The sequence below is a fragment of the Trachemys scripta genome, chromosome 5, assembly GCF_013100865.1.
Source record: "Trachemys scripta elegans isolate TJP31775 chromosome 5, CAS_Tse_1.0, whole genome shotgun sequence".
Taxonomy (NCBI): domain Eukaryota; kingdom Metazoa; phylum Chordata; order Testudines; family Emydidae; genus Trachemys; species Trachemys scripta.
In genome coordinates, this window is record NC_048302.1 from 79,364,704 (window position 1) to 79,383,090 (window position 18,387).

General features: G+C 39.9%; 1 protein-coding gene across 4 annotated transcripts in view; it reads left to right on the plus strand.

Annotated features, from left to right (window-relative positions):
• The window catches only part of SNX25 (sorting nexin 25), a 172,091-nt gene that overhangs the window by 105,288 nt on the left and 48,416 nt on the right, over positions 1 to 18,387 (plus strand). For all 4 annotated transcript variants that reach the window (XM_034771268.1, XM_034771266.1, XM_034771267.1 and 1 more), the window contains 2 exons: positions 9,504 to 9,635; positions 11,596 to 11,871. In XM_034771268.1, the coding sequence (XP_034627159.1) occupies positions 9,504 to 9,635; positions 11,596 to 11,871 (408 nt within the window). The remainder of the gene's footprint in view (positions 1 to 9,503; positions 9,636 to 11,595; positions 11,872 to 18,387) is intronic.

Sequence of the window (18,387 nt, forward strand, 5' to 3'; positions counted from 1 at the left end):
TGGGGAAACCCTGGTCTATTATGTAGTAGTACTTGTATTATAGATTAAAGGAATGAAAAAAACGAAGATCCAAAATTATGCTCATTTCTCTGACAGCAAAAGCAATGCTGGTTATCAACCAGATGCATTTTACTTGTAGGCCAATATACAAACTTCAGAGAATCTTAAAGGTTTCTAGTTTTATTTTTTTTTTAAATAGTGTTGCATTTAATTTGTAGTACAGAGCCCTACAAATAGCACTGGGCAGGCCATGGGTGCGTTGGATTAACAGTTCACAATAAAATAATGATTTCACATTTGTCTCACCTACTGTATAATCATCAGGTCTTGGATTGCTCAGAATTGCAAGGGACAAGAAGTTGTGTGTACTTTGCTTTAACCATTGTCTTCAAGCAGAGATAAAGGTTGCTACTTAGTTTTCTTTCCAACCTTGAAGCCGCTTCAGAGTTAAAAAGGCTTAAAGGGTCACTATTGAGGCCGACAATTCTAAGATTAGATCTACTCAATGTATGTTGGTTTGAGGATGTGCACGTGATCCAAACGTGTATGTGTGCCAGAGTAACTTCTGTCTGTCCTCTAATCAGGGTTGATAGTGAGCAACAGTGATACTGAAACATACAGGAATCCTTCACAGAACATTTCAAAGCAGGGTTCAATATCCTGCCTCTTCAAAACAGAAGGACAGTGTAGTGCGAACACAGGGACTCTCAGCAGTATAGGGCTTGAATTGCATGTATGTTGTAGTCCAGTCCTGCAAAATAATCATGAACATTTAGCTCAGTCATAAAATCTACTTCCTTGTCATTTATTGTGATGAATGCTGATTAAAATATTGATATTTCTGTTCACCTTTGCCTTTTTAAAAAAGCTCCTTTACTGATGCCTTATGAAAAAATTAAATATCATTCATCAGTTTTCTTACCTTATTCTTTAATAAAGTATGTATTTTCATGCAATCTGTTTCTTAAGATTTAAACTGTCAGTGGTTCCTTTTTTTTTTTGCTTGAAGTCCTCTAACTTTTTATGGCATCATGACTGATTTGCTGTAGAAATTATTGTACCATGAAGGAATTACAATTTAGGGAGGTAATATGGTCCAGTGGATAGATGGGCCTGAACTGGGACCCTAGTCCTTTGGATTCTAGTTCCAACTGTACCAGTGACTTACTCAGTAACCCTAAACAAGTGACTTCATCCTCTTTGCCTCCGCTTCCCCATCTGTAAAAGGTAAATCATTGTAATCTATAGATAGAAACACTACGCCACAGAAGAGCTAACTGTTATCATTTAGTAAGGTAGAGACCAAGCGTGTATAGAAACTGGTGCACTCTTAAGGAACAAAGATTGTTCTTTCATTTGTATACCTTCTTTAATAAGGAATGAGAAAAGAGATGAAAAATACAATAGGCACGTTGAGTTGTTTTGAAGTAGAATATATGAGGTTTCATCAGATCTCTGAAACTTCAAGAATTTTCTCTAGTATTTTTGATGATTAAAAACAAATAATGATCTTACCTTTGTGATGGAAGAAGTGACCATGTGTCTTACCTAACAATATTTAGCTCTTATGGCACCTTATATTTACAAAGCAGTTTGCAACTAATCCCCTGAACAATTGCTCTGAGGTTGATTGGTAAGGATTATTCTCATTTTAAAGGTAGGTAAATAGAGGTAGCGAGATTAAGTGATTGTGACGCAGAATTTCATTGATGGAGTGATTAGAACTGGGGAACTGATTCCCACTCCAGTGCTCATTCCCCTAGACCATATTTCTTATCAGTGAAATATTTGTAATGAAATCTAACAATGCACTGAAAATTTAAGACTGAACTGCTTTGGAGGATCATAATTTTTTGTGGTGTTAGGTTGCAGAAAGGCAAATCACAATCTAATATGTAACATTTCTGACTAGCTTTCTTCTGACATTAAATTATCCCCTTGGTTTGGATTATGCCCCAGAATACTTAAAAGAATCTAATCAGTTGGGACAGTAATGGCTTACTGAATTATTTAAATAACCGATAAAATGCACAATGTGTTGATTGCAGGATATTCCAGATGGTTAACCAAAAAAAAAAAGGGGGGGGGGGAATTCTTTGAAAGGAAAAGTTATTTAAATATCTCTTCTTGCCACAGAAATAAAACCTGATAACTGACTTTTTCTACGTAAACACAGTTAGATTGCTTTAAACACACAGATGTCATTTTGCACTGTCAATTGCTAATTACAAAAGTGCAATCTTCATAAATAACTGAATAATTAGCACATTTAAGATGACGACAACTATGGAGTTGTATGCAAACTAGTGTCAAGCTGACATAACTGCTACTGTGAAAGGATATTTATTACAACAGCCTGTCCCACAGCAGAGTTATCAATTACTGCTTTCAAGTTTTAATGTTTAATAATTAGCCCCATTGCTGTCAATTTTAGCAGACAGGCCAATGACTGGATGAACATAAGAGACTGAATTACTCTTTCCCTCCAGAGGGGTTCCACCAGGTCAGGGTTGAGGCAGCATTCAGTCTAACTTGCTGCCTGTGCTGTACCAGTAGGGTAACTAGATGTCCTGATTTTATAGGGACAGTACCAATTTTTTGAGTCTTTTTCTTATATAAGCTCCTATTACCCCCCACCGCCATCCTGATTTTTCACATTTTGCTGCCTAGTCACCCTATGTACCAGCTTCTAGAAATAATCCTGGAGAGAGTGAAGTTCTCTGGGTTTTTTTTTTTCAGCTCAGCAGCTTCAAAAGCACCGAATTCACACACAATAGAAATAAAAAAAAAAAAATAGAGGGATAGGTGTCTGTTTTAGGGACTCTAATAGAAGAGAACATTTTTTTTTTATGGCATTTTCTCCCCATTCACTTTTGAATTCTTGTCTACGTCCTGTAGGATTGCTTGCTTTTCATACCCATGTTCCTTGCTCTCCCATTGCAGCCACTGTCCTTCTAGATGAAAGAGATTGGAGGGGCATGCAATATGCCAATGTGGAGCACTACAGCTGAGCCCACGGACTAATCTTAGAACTGTCATTTATGTCCTCCTCCTGGATACTCTGATCACCATTACTGTAATAAACGGTGTAATAATCCTTTTTCGACAGAAGCAAATGGATTGTTGTGGATTTACAGCGTGATCTTAGAGACAGCAGCTCACTAAATACATAAGCAGGTTTTTTTTAATGTAAGCAGAACTAGCCAATTCCAAAAGATTATGGTGTGAAAAATAGAGAGAAGACATGGCACAGGCTTATCAGCTAGACATTTTTTGAAAATGAGACTAAAAATAAACACTGCAACTAAGACAAACATGAAGCACTTGACTGTTACCCAAAACTTGGTCAGACAAAAAATTGGGCTGATACAGGGTGCTACATTGCCTAAAGGACCTTTTTTTTTTTTTTTTTTTCTGTGATGCTGGAGGCGAGATGTGAAACGAAGATCCTGACTGTTTCTGATCATTAAAGAGCCCCATTACGCTTTTTGTATGGGGAGCGCTGATAACCCCCGTACCCTGGCAAAATTCCAACTCACTCTACTTACGTTATTCTTCAGGTTTCAACTGGATTCAGTATTTTTAATGTCTTTAAGTTGTGTGCTGCTAAACACGTGTTGCATTCACATTGGTGGGCAAAATGATTCCCATATAAATACAATTTAAGTGCTTTGGGATCCTTTCAGAAGAAAAGGTGATAAGTAGCTTATCAGTAGTTTGCACGGGCCCCGCTTAGGATGATGGCATGTACTGTACATATGGTTGTTTTTTTTATCTCCTTTGTTGGTTTCCTTCCTCCCACTTCTCACCATGCAGCAGAAGCACTTTTAAAAGGTCTTTTAAATCTTGTGACCCACACTCAGCTACTTGCCTCCTTGGTGCCTTGAGGCAGCCAGGCTTCTTTTAAAGTTTAGATTCGACTCAAAAAGCTACTTCAGGAGCAGTGTAACTGCTTCTTAAGTAAAGGGAAAATTTAAAAGCAGCTTGGTTGCCTGCATGTCACCGATGAGATCAGCGAATGAACTAGAAAAGGAATGTTGCTTTTCCCTTTGAAGTGCACTTCTCAGCTCAATTCTTGTCAGATGGCATTCTTCAAGGAAGACTCCTGGGCTTCTTGCCCACTGTGGAGACAGTGTTCATGAATGCCCTGGGTGCAGATGGACTTGTTCTGAATCTCTCTGCAAAGCACTATGCACTGGGCAGGGTGGAAGGAGGAACACTACGGTCTTCTTGGAAACAGGCAGCCAAATTTCAAAGGGAAAAAGCATCCTTCTTCTGATTCAGGGAGCTCATACCATTGGGGATCTCAGAGACAGCTGGGCCACTCTTTCATCTTACTTAAAAAGCTGAACTGGGGTGATTAAGTAGCTCCCAATTTTCTTCTTCAATCAGTGAAGCAACTTAGTTGGCTAGCATAGCACTAACTATGTAGTGATGAGGGTAGGCAGAAGGGGCAACTGAAGGGAAGTCTGTCAGTCAGTCATGGGGACCACTATACATTTGGGCTGAAATTCATTAAAGGAGAAATGATTTTTAATATTTTTCCCCTAGCATATATGAGATCTGGTAGTGAGGAGGATGATGTCATAAAGGTTTCATGGTGGATCAGCTGTGCAGCTTCATTGTCTCCATTAATGCATTCATTTGTCTCCATTTAATCCAGTCACTTGCATTGTGCTACCCCACCGTAAGCTAATGTGCCTAATACAGGTGCTGTTGAGGGCACAATGGAGCTTATAGGATCTTGATTATTGCCTGATTTCATGCAAATGAAAGAACCAATTCTGAGCCCAGGCTTAGTTAGCAGGGCTGGCAGTTGCATATAAAATACAGTTTGCATGTAACCTGAGCAATAGAACTATGTAGGAAGTGGGATTTCTGTTTCATGGGAAGTTCTACATTGTTGAAATTTGTTTTGTTTAGAGTTGGAATAAAAACAAAGAATTCTAAAATTTTCCGTGAACTAAAATTTTTTTAACAAAATTCGTTTTGGGTCAGTTCCAATGTTTAGTTGAAATTTTGACATCTTTACAGTTTTTTTTTAAATTTTTACACTAAAATTAATTTCAAAACGAAAAGTCATTTTGATACAAAAATCTAAATGTTTCATTTTGAAAATGACAAAATGGAATGTTTCGACCGTATCAAAATGCTTTTTCTAATTTTTTTTTTCCTTAGTGAAATTTTGACAGAATTGATCCATTCCCACGGAAAGTTTCAGTTTCGATGAAATATCATTTTCCAAGCCAAAAATATTCCACTGGAAAGCTTTTGAACAGATCTACTGTGAAAATTTGAGATGGAGTCATTCTGAGACGAATATGGAAACCTACAATTACATGTTTTTTCATTTGCTTTTCATAACTGAACTTTTGATGATGCTTCAGTCCTAAGTGTAATGTTATGGATAGTGCCCTACCAATTGACGGCTGTGAAAAACAAGTCACAAATCATGAAATCAGACCTCCCCTGTGAAATGTAACTATTGGATGGGTGGGGAAAGGGACAGGCCTGGGCTGGGGGTACTCTGGCCAGGGACTCCTATCATTCACCAGGCTCCAGCTGCTAATCTGCCGGACTGGGGAGGAATGGCACTTCCTCTTCCCACCCACCTCTGAGTATCTCTCCTGGTTGCAGGAAGCTCAGTGGCTGTGCTGCTTTCAGAGCTGGGCTCTGGGACTGCCCTCTCCCCCCAGCTGCAAGAAAACAGTCACTGCTCTGAGGAGCTTGAAGTCTTAGACCCTAATCTTGCAAGTAGAACTGAGTGAGTGAAGGATTCCACCTAGAGCTCATTGCAAGGCTGAGGTCTTAGTACCTGGTTCTAGAAAGGGTTCCATCCATTGGTTCCAAGTGGTCAGAAAGATCTGCCTTATGAATCTGTTAGCAGGATTAAGCCTTAAAACTTCCCAGAATGGTGCATGACCCTTCTAAGACTGTTCCATGCAAAACACTTCATTTGATTTCAATAAACTAGATGCAGAGCGTGTGACTTAATTGTTGCCCTGTCATTGATGCCTTGGCCTTTTATGCAATATTGTTAAACCGCAAAGCTATGAGCTCAGTGTGGGCTACTGTGATAAAATAATAAATAATCATTTACATACTTGTATACTTGTATCTACATTCTCATTAAAAATAAATTAGTACTGTACAGAGCCAGTAGCTCATATTAAATGGATTAAAAATTGGCTGAGTGATCTTAAAAAGTAATTGTAAATGGGGGAAAAAGTCATCCAGAGGGGACATTTCTAGTGGGGTCCCAGAGCTATTGGTCCAGTGGTATTCATAGATTCTAAGGCCAGAAGGGACCATTGTGATCATCCAGCCTGACTTCTTCCTGCATAGCACTGGCTGTAGAATTTCCCCAAAATAACTCAGGGCATATATTTTTAGAAAAACATCCAATCTTGATTTAAAAATTGTCAGTGATAGAGAATCCACCATGACCCTTGGTAAATTGTTCCAGTGATTAATTCAATATCTTTATCAATTATTTGAAAGAAAATATAAAATCATTGGTAAAATTTGCAGAGGACACACAAATTGGAGGAATAGTGAATAATAAGGACAGATCAGCTTTGCAGAGTGATGTGCATTGCTTGGTAAGGTGGTGTCATATGAACAATATGCATTTTAATACAGCTGAATGCGAGGTCACAACTAGGAACAAAGAATGTAGTCACACTTACCAAATGTGGGACTCTATCCTGGACTGCAGTGCAGCTGAAAGGGATTCAGGGGGCATGGTAGATAACCAAGTGAGCATGAGCACTTAGTGTGATGCAGTGGCTAAAAGAGTAAATGACTGTTCCCTGTAGACTAGCTATTCCTATTGTTACGTCTTTTAAAATGGCTTATCAAAGAATTGCTGTCTAATGAAAATAAATATTTTAGAAATACTGTGTGAAGATGAGGAATACCATTCAATTAATTGCTGTATTTAAAGAATAGTTTAAGAATTATAACCCAGCCTAGAAGTGATTGCTTTTGTTCTGCTTATGAAAGGTATGAATATGTTTTCTTGCTGAATGGCAAATTCAAGAAAGCCAAGAAAGTGAGCTGGGTATGAAGCACTCAGCATCCAAATTAACACTTTTTCTGAGTAACTGGATTATGGGTTATAAAATAAACTTCCTACAGACTAGCCAACTATCAGAATATTTATTAAGGCTAATGTTACTCTTTTCTCAACCTGTGTATTATACAATTTTATCTGTGCATCTGGGTATAGTGCTTAGATTATCCTAAATACAAAGTTTGTTTTTAAAAGTCATATGATACATATAGTACATAATCAGCAATAACCCAAATTTAGGTGAATAAATTTAAGAACGGCTCTCTATGAGCTAAGATCAAGCATAGTATCCAAGTATTCAGGTACATTACTCATGAAAAGTTGTACAGAGATTTGGTTGTGGAAAGCAAATATAGGAATGAGTGTAGATTGTCCCTCAGTAATTGAGCACTTTAGAGTAGATTGTCCATGAGGAAAGTATTTCAGTTACTTTCCCCAGTGTGCTTCTCATCGGCACTCCAGCTCATCCCTCCTGGTATTGCTGATGTCCGGTGATGTGTTCTATGTAGATGTGCCTCGACCACCTGATGGTGTCTGACCTCATGAGTTGCTGCATCAGCTGAGCGTAGCGTTGACCGATTCCGCATTCTCTCAGCACTTGCTCGTTACTGGGGTCCTTACTGAATGGGGGAGTCAACCTAGTGACAGATGATTTGGAGAAAGCTGAAGTACTCCATACTTTTTGTGTCTCGATCTTCACAGACAAGGTCAGCTCCTCGACTGCTGCACTGGGCAGCACAGTATGGGGAGGAGGTGAGCAGCCCTCAGTGGTGAAAGAACAGGTTAAGGACTATTAGAAAAGCTGGACATGCACAAGTCCATGGGGCTGGATCTAATGCATCTGAGGGTGCTGATGTGATTGCAGAGCCATTGGCCTTTATCTTTGAAAACTCGTGGTGACTGGGGGAGGTCCCGGACGATTGGAAAAAGGCTAATGTAGTGCCCATCTTTTAAAAGGGGAAAGAGGAGGATCCAGGGAACTACAGGCCAGTCAGCCTCACCTCAGTCCCTGGAAAAATCATGGAGCAGGTCCTCAAGGAATCAATTTTGAAGCACTTAGAGAAAAGGAAAGTGATCAGGAACAGTCAGCATGGATTCACCAAGGGCAAGTCATGCCTGACTAACCTAATTGCCTTCTATGATGAGATATCTGGCTCTGTGGATGAGGGGAAAGCAGTGGACGTGTTATTCCTTGACTTTAGCAAAGCTTTTGATATGGTCTCCCACAGTATTCTTGCCAGCACGTTTAAGAAGTCTGGGTTGGATGAAGCTAAGCTGTTCTCAGTGGTGGCAGATGACTGAACAAGGAGTATTGGTCTCAAGTTGCAGTGGGGGAAGTCTAGTTTGGATATTAGGAAAAACTATTTCACTAGGAGCATGGTGAAACACTGGAATGGGTTCCCTAGAGAGGTGGTGGAATCTCCATCCTTAGAGATTTTTAAGGCCTGGCTTGACAAAGCCCTGGCTGGGATGATTTAGTTGGGGGTGGTCCTGCTTTGAGCAGGGTGTTGGACTAGATGACCTCCTGAGGTTTCTTCCAACCCTAATCTTCTATGATTCTATTATTAGTTTCATAGCATAGTTAATGAAACAGGCTGTTTGGAATTACTCTGGGTATATTGAAAAAGAGAATAATATGAAAAAATCATTTAAAGTTGCTGCTACAGTTAGGACCAATCTATCATTTCTTATGTATCCAAAACTCTCATTGACTTCAGAATATAATTTGAATTTTGAGTGTGAAAGCTGCACAGGGTGGCATGGCCCTTGGATGCTCACCTTTAGAAAAAAGATAATTTTTTAAACTTTTTATTCAGAGGTACTGTTCATTTGCTTTTCTTCAAATAGATAGACATAAAATCTGTCATGCCTCCTAATTGGTGGAGGTGGAATTTAAATCTTTGACAATGAGTTGATTCTTCCCTGGGAGAGAAATGAATGGTGCACATACCCAGCATATTCTTCTTTTTCTAGTTTGTTCACAGTATAGATACCAGTGCCTGTTCACCTCTTACAAAGGTGGCAAAAGTTATAGCAAATCTTTATTCAGGCAATTCCTCATTCACTAACCCAACTAAAACATGCCTGGGTCCAAACCATTTATGTAGGCTCTGCTGCTTTTCTGTCTCCGTACTACAAGTGTAGCCAAGGACAAAATGTTTCACTTGTTGTTAAATTACATTCAGCACCAGTTTAACTGCACTGATGTCAGCAAGGGAGAATTTTGCTTGTGTAGACCAGGTTTGAGTGTGGCAGGCACACTAAAAAGTTCTGCAATACTGAAATTCAGCCTGACCATTTCAGCACGGGGATACATTAAACAGATTGCACTTTAACCGTTTACGTCAAGTGGTTTCAATATGAATAGTTGTTGATAAATCTCATTTAGTTACTTTTCCGAGTTTTATACTTGATTTCTCCTTTACAGATTCTTCAGTTTGAGGATATTTTGGCCAACCCATCCTACCGAGAGCACTTTCGACTGTATATGGAAAGGATGGACAAGAGGGCTTTGATTAGCCTTTGGGAGTCCGTGGAATATCTGAAGAATGCTAACAAGGTAGAAGTAGTGTGAAGTATATGGGGGCTTGTTAATAAAACTGAATCTTTATATGGTGAATTTTGCTGCAAAATCAATATATGAAAAAATTCAGTGTTAGCATTTTCTTTTTATAGTCTAAAAATGAGCACTCATTCTCTAGCACAGAATGGTGCTAGACATTTCATTATTTCAACCTATTTATGTTGCCTTGGTCTTCTGATAGCAGGGCAGAATTTAAAAATCCTTTACTTTTTGAACAGAGAGGAGGAAAGAAAAGAAGTTATAAACATGAATGATGATAAAATGGGACATTGGACCGTTGATGCTTTTCCAACATCGTCACATACAACTGCCCATTTAAAAGAGGCAAAACCAGTATAGCGGTTTTTCTTAACCCACTGAGAAATAATTTTCAGTAATTTATTGACTTTTTATAGCTACACTTAGCTTATTACCAAGTAAAATTACTGTGCCGTACCTCATCTCGCTGCTCGACACTTTTCAACTGGGTAGCTACTACACCTGCACTGTTCCTTTTATGCTACCCCTCCCGTTGGGATTGATGCAAAGCCCATTGAAGAGCATAAGGTGTCTTTCCTTTGATTTCAGTGAGCTTTGGATCACAAGTTAAAGATACTTATGTTTTCTGTGTGTACTTAGAGATTTTTTCTTTAAGACCCCTCTTCTGCTAGTTCAGAACACCTTTTGGTTCCAGAGTGATATGAGCAAAATCATTAAAGTTTCTCATTGTAGAACACTGTACTTTATCTAGTGTGAGAAAACACTGCATGATAGGATCTGCCAAAACCAGATGGGTAAGTGGGTTCAGAAATGAGGGTAGAAAAGTATAATTTAAAGCTGCAAGAAACAGCTCTGAACACTGTAGGGGGTAAGCATGCTGTGGACACAGGAAGGACATATTTGTTGTTTGTGAATATTCGAGTAGCCAGAGGTTTATTCGTGAATATATTTGGTGAAACTTTCTGGATTTCCCTTAGAATGAAATCCGAATTTTCATACTGAACATCAGTTATTCATTGATTGTCATTTATTCTCTTTTTAAAAAAAAAAACATTTTCATCAAACCAGGGAGCAGGAACAATACCTCATCATGACTTAGATGACAAATCACACACTATGAATAGTGAGCAGTAGAAGATGTGGTCCAAGTGAATGATTAACAAACACCCACAGACTCAGATTTAGCTACTAATCACTCCATGACCTATTACTAGGGTTGCCCTTTGTATTTTCAAGAGTGATGAGTGTCCTGAGTCATGTTTGGCATTGTTTTAGCAGATGTTCTGTCATCTCATGCTTATACTGCTCCATGGAATTCTGCCCCATCTGATAGACATGGGTCACTTGATATACTTTTCAGGGAGATCGTCACATACATTGAGCATTTTCCTTTTTTTATTTAACCTCTTCCCTCATTTTTCGGTGCAAATTTCATCCCTATGCCCTTTTTGTATACATGGTGAATATGTGTGCATATTTGTTTTGGTGTTGTCGCTCACTAAATTATTAGATTGGGTACAGTCACATTTTATAAAACAACAAATTTTCTGCAAAGAGAATTTGTACATCCGGTTAAAGCTAAGAAACCGGACATAACTAATACTACTCTGAAATTTCAATTTAGAATGGAGAGCAGAAAGCCGCTATAATATTCTCTTTCCATCTCAATACAATACAAAAGCTGGTAAAGAAAGATCACATATTAGGGCTCAATCATTTCCTTGGGTATGCAGACTTCCATCACTTTATATCTTGTAAAACTGACTATTCTGCATGGCTGCACAAGCATGGTAGCTGATATTAACATGAGATATAGAGATGTGCACTTGCATATTCAGGCACAAGAGACAGCCAGGTCAACCTTCTTTAAATGAAATCTATGAGGATTCTGAGAAATGGTCCTTTTTTACAGTTATTTTTCTCTTCTCTCACCCATCTCTACCCCCTTATTTTCCAGACTGAAATACCTCAATTAGTGAGTGAAATTTATCAGAATTTCTTTGTGGAAAGCAGAGAAATCCCTGTGGAAAAGTCACTTTACAAAGAAATACAACAAAGTCTTGTGGGCAATAAAGGCATTGAAGTTTTCTACAAAATTCAGACTGATGTTTATGAAACACTAAAGGACAGATACTACCCCTCCTTCATTGTCAGTGATTTATATGAGAGGCTGATCAAGAAGGAAGAAGAGAGAATTGCAGTTCAGTTGACTTCTGAGGACAAGGATGAAGTGGTGAGTCAAATCTACAATTCTTGCTGCTTTTATCACCGGAGGATGATCTGAGTGAAAAGCTAAGGGGCACTTCCTATTCTCAAGCTTTGTGTTTATTTTACTACTTTCTCAGATCTTTGTTATTTACATCTCCTGAGCTATTCCACCAAACACCACAAAGTTGATCATATTCCATTTTTTCAGTTTTTACACGGGTCTCTAATAGTATGCATATAGCAAAGAGGCACTTTGTCTTGTCTTCGGTTCCAGGGATGCAAAGTGCTTGCTGTTGATGAAGGAAGGATTTTGCTGAGCTCTGCTAAACTATTGAGAAGCTGCTTAGTCTCTTCGGAGAAGACTTGAAATTTCAGAGTTACCTTTGTACTTCATAGTTACAAAGAACAATTTGCATTCTTTGATCCAAGAAGAGTACCTGCAAGCATGTCTATGCTTGGATCATCACTAGGGTGCATGGCATTTTTAAACCAATATACAAGTGCAATACGATTATTATAATGGTAAACCTCGCCATTTAATTTTTAGCTTTCATTTTTACATATCTCCAGTTGCTTACATGTTGGGTGCTCACTTTATTATGACTGATTGGTTGAACTTTGTTAAAGTAATTAAGAGCTTACGAGGTTTGTAAAAGCTTTCAAATACCAAGCTTTGCTCCATGGTGAGCATGTCTATCATTCTACTCTTTAGATCCTGAGCATTTTGTTCTAGATGTCAACTCACAAGCTTTGCCTTTTGGTAAAGGAAGTGGAAGATGATTTTTTTTTTCAGTTATTTATTTTGTTTGTTTTGTTTTCAGCTGTTTATAATTTAAGTTGACTTAAACAATTATTATTTCAGCCTTGAGTTTGTACTTATCACATATATTGATAAATCTAAAGTAAGTTGAAAGGAGAGAAGAAAACAATTGTCTACATTTTCTATAAACTAACTTCCTCCCCAGTAAACTATAATCTATAAAGCCTCAAATCCCTGCTGAATATATGTACTGAAAGCTGTATAAAAGGGAGTGGGGAATGATGCTCAAGAGCTTATATAGACTATGTTTTAGATTAAAAGAAAATATTATTGTGTATTCAGAATTTTAGTGCTTTTTATTAATTTACCAAATAAATTAACTTTTATGCTATATTGGAGGATAAAGATGAAAAACAAAAAGTACAACTTGACTTGGAGATATTAAAGATGAAGTTCAAAATACTATAAGAAGACTTTCCAAAGGGCAGCTCTCCAGGGCCAGATGTCTTTGCAGGCAAGTTCTATAAATCTTTTTAGGAGCTAGATCAGAGGCACTTATTTTGCTACCCTTTTAACCAAGGATCTCAAAGCACTCTACAGGCATTAATGAATAAAGCCTAACAACTCTCCAGCAAAACAGATAAGGACTAATATCTTTGTTCTACAAGTGGGTAAACTGAGACACACAGAAGTTCAGGGAATTGCCAAAGGTCACACTGTGAGAGGCAGAACTGGAACTAGCACCCAGATATGCTGGCTCACACTTTGCAGTCCTAAACACTAGGAAACAGTAACTCAGAATCCGAGGTTTTCAGATTTAATAGTTAAATACGATTGAAAGGTCTTCAAATGAAACTTTGGATTCTATCCATCCCTTGTTCTCCACAGATGGTTTTGAGAGGCGAACTATCCTAGGGAAATACTTCAAACACACAGTTTTGTAGCATGTTCCCTCTTTTAATATTTGCTCTTCTGTTAAATGGGTTTTTTCTTGATAAGGGATTCAAGGATCCTGCTTCTCTTATTCAGCTACATATATTCCAAACCATAAGGAGACAAAAGGCACCTCAAAAATTTGTCCTTCTGAGCCTTGCAATCAATAGGTCTTTCAGGAAACACTGACTTATTGCCCAGAAGTGGCAAACTATTAAAAAAAAAAAGTTGTGTGATTTTGATTTCCTTATATATGTTATCTAGAGCCTGACACAGATAGCATTTTTCCTGAAGAAACTGATACATTTCAAGAATAGCTGTGGGGTTGGTTGTTTTTTTTTTTTTTTGGTCGGATAACATTTATCTTGGACTCTCCTACAGTCTTCAATACCTAATTCTTCAGCATTACCATTGGTTATCTTTCCTTTAAATCCTTGAGGGAATATGTGCAGATTTTGAAGGCTGCACTTTGGTCTTTGCAGGTCTCATTCGATCTATGAACAACTCTGCAGTGTAGATAAAGATTTTTTTTAAAAAACTGTTTATCACAAATTGCTAATGAAGAGTGTACAATTAGAGCACTTCTCTCTAATACAGCAATGCTAATTGCTCTACGGTGAGCCTCAAGGGGCTTTGAACTGAGCATAAGAGGAAGGAATCTTGTCTGCAGAAGCTTTCACAGGCTTTCAGATATGGGGGAAAATAATACTGTTGGCTAGTGGTCCTTCAGTTTCATATATAGCAAAAGATGCAACTGAGAAATCATTTTCCTCTGGCACAGTTATATTTCTGGAGGATTCGTTTTGGTTAGTAGAAACGTATGGTTTGATGACCACCACAACAACCCCCCCAGTGGTGCTCAGTACCCACAGTTCCCATGAGGATGTGTGGGAGCCAGGGGTACTTGGCACTTCTGAAAAATCAGGCTGAAAGGTTTCGTTACCTATCTTTAGAGGCAGAGCTGTACTGTGAGGGGAGGGCAAGAGGTACACCATCCAGCTGACCCATAATATCTCCGGAGATGCTGGTGGAGGGAGCTTGCTGGACAATGAGGCTTGTTATAGCTGTACAACAGATAGAGCAAGCACTCCCCTTCTTCCACAGTTGCCACTCTTCTACACTAGTGCCAGCACATAGGGAGGAGTGGGGCAGTGGCCCTGCCTGTGTCACAACCAGACATGCTCCCTGGGATTGCCAGTGCTTCTGGTATCACTGCCTGGACTTCCCTTGCACTTCCCACCTGCAGTCATCTCATAGTTCCCCTTCCGAGGGCTTCTTGCTGACTCCCCAGTGTACCTGGGTTGGAGTGGCCATAAATGTATGGCCCGTAATATTCTATTACTGACTTTTGTCCCACTCAGACAGGTTTCTGTCATAGGCCTCATCAGGATGCATGTGTTTTTGTTTTATTTTGAAACTCATCAAGGACTGAATCTTGCAGACCATACAAGACATTGAGAGCTTTTCCTGAATAAGGATTGGAGGATTTGGCCAGTTAGTGAAGGAGTTGATGCCAATATGTTCATATTTACTGTCAGACAGGCAAAGTAGTTGTTGTAAGACCCTTTCATAGACATTACTAGCAACATTCCAGCAAAGATGACTATAGTAGTGCAGAGATCGGTGAGAGTACATTGTTAAAAAGCCATACAGTGCTATTGTGTAGTTTGCAAATAAATGAAGGCTCTATAAACAATGAGTAGATTATTTTGAATTTATGGGGAGATTATTGTGTTTCTCTAAATCACTCAGGAATGACCATTTCTCTCCTTAAAGAAGACTTCCTTAAAAAATGGAGTAAATCAAAAATTTAAGAGGAGAAGATGTTTGCTTTAACTCTTTGACAAAAATTGCTTTGTGCTTCAGGCTGCTACAGGCATTGTACTACTAAAATAAATCACAAGCCCAGGTTCTGGATTACTAATGTGCTAATAAGAACATAACTGTTTTTAGCATTTGAAGTTAACACGTTTATGTGATCACTGTATTCTGATCAGCAATTAATTGTTTTGATTGTCTTGTAATTTTTTATCATTATTAATAGTCATAATTTTAATGTATTATGATGGACATAATTATTCTAGCAGTGTTTTCTGTCTAAAAATGTATCAAATGATAGGTAAACATAAATGCTGACAACATGCAAGGAATCATACAACATTTTTAATTAAACACAATGCCTCAAAAGTGCACTGATTACCAAACCAAAATTGATGACACAGTTTTTTGTTCATTTTTCAGTACTGAAATTGTTTCAGTTGCTTACATTCTCGGGCCTCTTCAATTCTTTTTCCTGTCCTTTCTGTACTTCCCAAATACTGCTTTACTTTATGGTAATGTTCAAGGGGCCCATAAATAATATTCTGTGTTACTAGTATTTCTTATTGGTATTATTGTTGTAGCTCCTAGAGCAGGGGTGGGCAAACTATGGCCCGCAGGCCAGATCTGGCCCTTGGGATTGCCACCCTCTTGGCGCCGTGGGACTAAGGCAGGCTTCCTGCCTGCCCTGGCCCTGCACTGCTCCCGGAAGCGGCCGGCACCACGTCCCTGTGGCCTCTGGGGGAGATGGGTTGCAGAGGGCTCCGCACACTGCTCTCGCCTGCAGACACTGCCCCTTGCAGCTCCCATTGGCCGGGAACAGGGAACCGCGGCCAATGGGAGTTTTGGGGAAGGTACCCGCAGGATAGAGCAGTGCATGGAGCCCTCTGCCCCCCACCCCCGCCCCCAGGGCTGCAGGGATTTGGTGCCGGCCACTTCCGGGAGCGGCGCAGGGCCAGGGCAGGCAGGGAGCCTGCCTTAGCCCCACTGTGCGCCGCTGCCACCCTGGAGCCACTCAAGGTAAGTGGCACCGAACCCTTCCTGCACCCTGCACCCCTCCTGCCCCTAACCCCCTGCCCTGAGCCCCCTCGTACACCTTGCACCCCTCTTGCACCTTAACCCTTTGCCCTGAGCCCCTTCTTGCACACCGCACTCCCCCACACACCCTGTACTGCTTCCCGCACCACAGCCCCTTGCCCCAGCCCTACATTCATGGCCCGCATGCAATTTCCCCACTCAGATGTGGCCCTTGAGCCAAAAAGTTTGCCCAACCCATTCCTAGAGGCACCAGCCAGGCCTTACTGTGTTAGGTGCTGTACAAATACATAGTAAGAGAGAGTCTCTGGCTTAAAGAACTTACAATCTGCATGGACAAGAGGATGTGAAGAAAACAGGCACAGAGAGGTGAAGTTTATTTGCTCAACTTCACAGCAGGGGAGTGGCAGAACTGGGGATAGAAATCAGGTCTCAGCTCAGAACCTCTAACCACCAGAGCATACAGAACAGCACACCCTATAGAAAGTGTTGCCTCTCATTTTAAGGATCAAATTAAGGATTGCTGATCAATTAATTATTGTTATTATTTTATCCTTTCTCATCCTTCTAAGACGGAAAAGTCCAGTAGAACTTAAGGATGAAAACAATGGTGTTCTGTAGAAATTCCTCCAAAAACCTATTGAATTTAATAGAGAATGAGATATTTTCGGTAGTGTGTGCGTTTTTTTAATTTTTGTTTTTAACCATACTTTCTGGGGATATAATTCTTTATTGAATTCAATAGGTTATTTTCTATTTCCAATATCCATAAAGAGTCCATCTGCATTGCTCATGAAGTTATGTTCATCAGATCTGGCCATGAGTGAATTAAAATATATGGGGCCCAGACAAAGTTCTATATCCCCTCTAATAACTGGGCAGGATATTGGGCCTCTTGGAGGGAGGATGTAACAGCTGGCAGGGGGAGCTAATCTAGTTGCTTGTCTCTGTTGGATCTCAAGCCCATTTTTCAAGATGGGGACACCACAGCAAGCAAGGGAAGATTGTAGGTGTGAGATTGAAGAGTATATGAGTGGAACAGGTCTCCCAAAGGTGTGGGGTTGTTTTGCCACCCATGCTCATTGGCGCAGAGGTTATTACCCATGTACTGATTCATTAAAATAGCTAGGAGAAAATGAACCAGAAATTCAAGGGTTATTTGTGTGTACTCAGCGCTTGGTGGTCTTAAACTTTTAAGATAAAATAATTAACTTGTAAAACAGAAGTAAAATCCAGTCATAAAACAGAAGTAAAATCCAGTCAGAAAAATAAATGAAGTGAAAAGGTTTGATTTGGTTCAGTGTTTGAAAATTGATGTGTCTATAAAAATTGCAGCAATATATTCAGGAGCGCCACCAGCTTTTCTGCTGCCCTAGGCGGCAGAAGGTCCCGCCCCAAAATGCCGTCCCCCACAGAGGCAGCGGAAGGACCTGCCGCCGAAATACCGCCGCGGTCGCCGCCCCCCAAATTGTAGCGCCTTAGCCAACCGCCTAGGTCGCCTAATGGGTTGTGCCGGCCCTGAATATATTTCTACCGTCTTCAAGACTCAGAGCTGCAGTATTTACTCCGTTTGTGTCTTCCAATACTATTTATAACCACCAACTTGTATTCTGCTTTAATATTCCAAATGTTGAGTCTTATTCTCAGTTACACTGAGGCTACATCTACACTACGGGGGGGGGGGGGGCGATTTAAGATACACAAATTCAGCTATGTGAATAGCGTAGCTGAATTTGACGTATCGCAGCCGACTTACCCCGCTGTGAGGACGGCGGCAAAATTGACCTCTGCGGCTTCCCGTCGACGGCGCTTACTCCCACTTCCGCTGGTGGAGTAAGAGCATCGATTCGGGGATCGATTGTCGCGTCCCGATGGGACGCGATAAATCGATCCCCGAGAGGTCGATTTCTACCCGCCGATTCAGGCGGGTAGTGTAGACCTAGCCTAAGTCCCAATTTAAAGTCTGTTTATACTACCAGAGCAGCCTAAATGGAA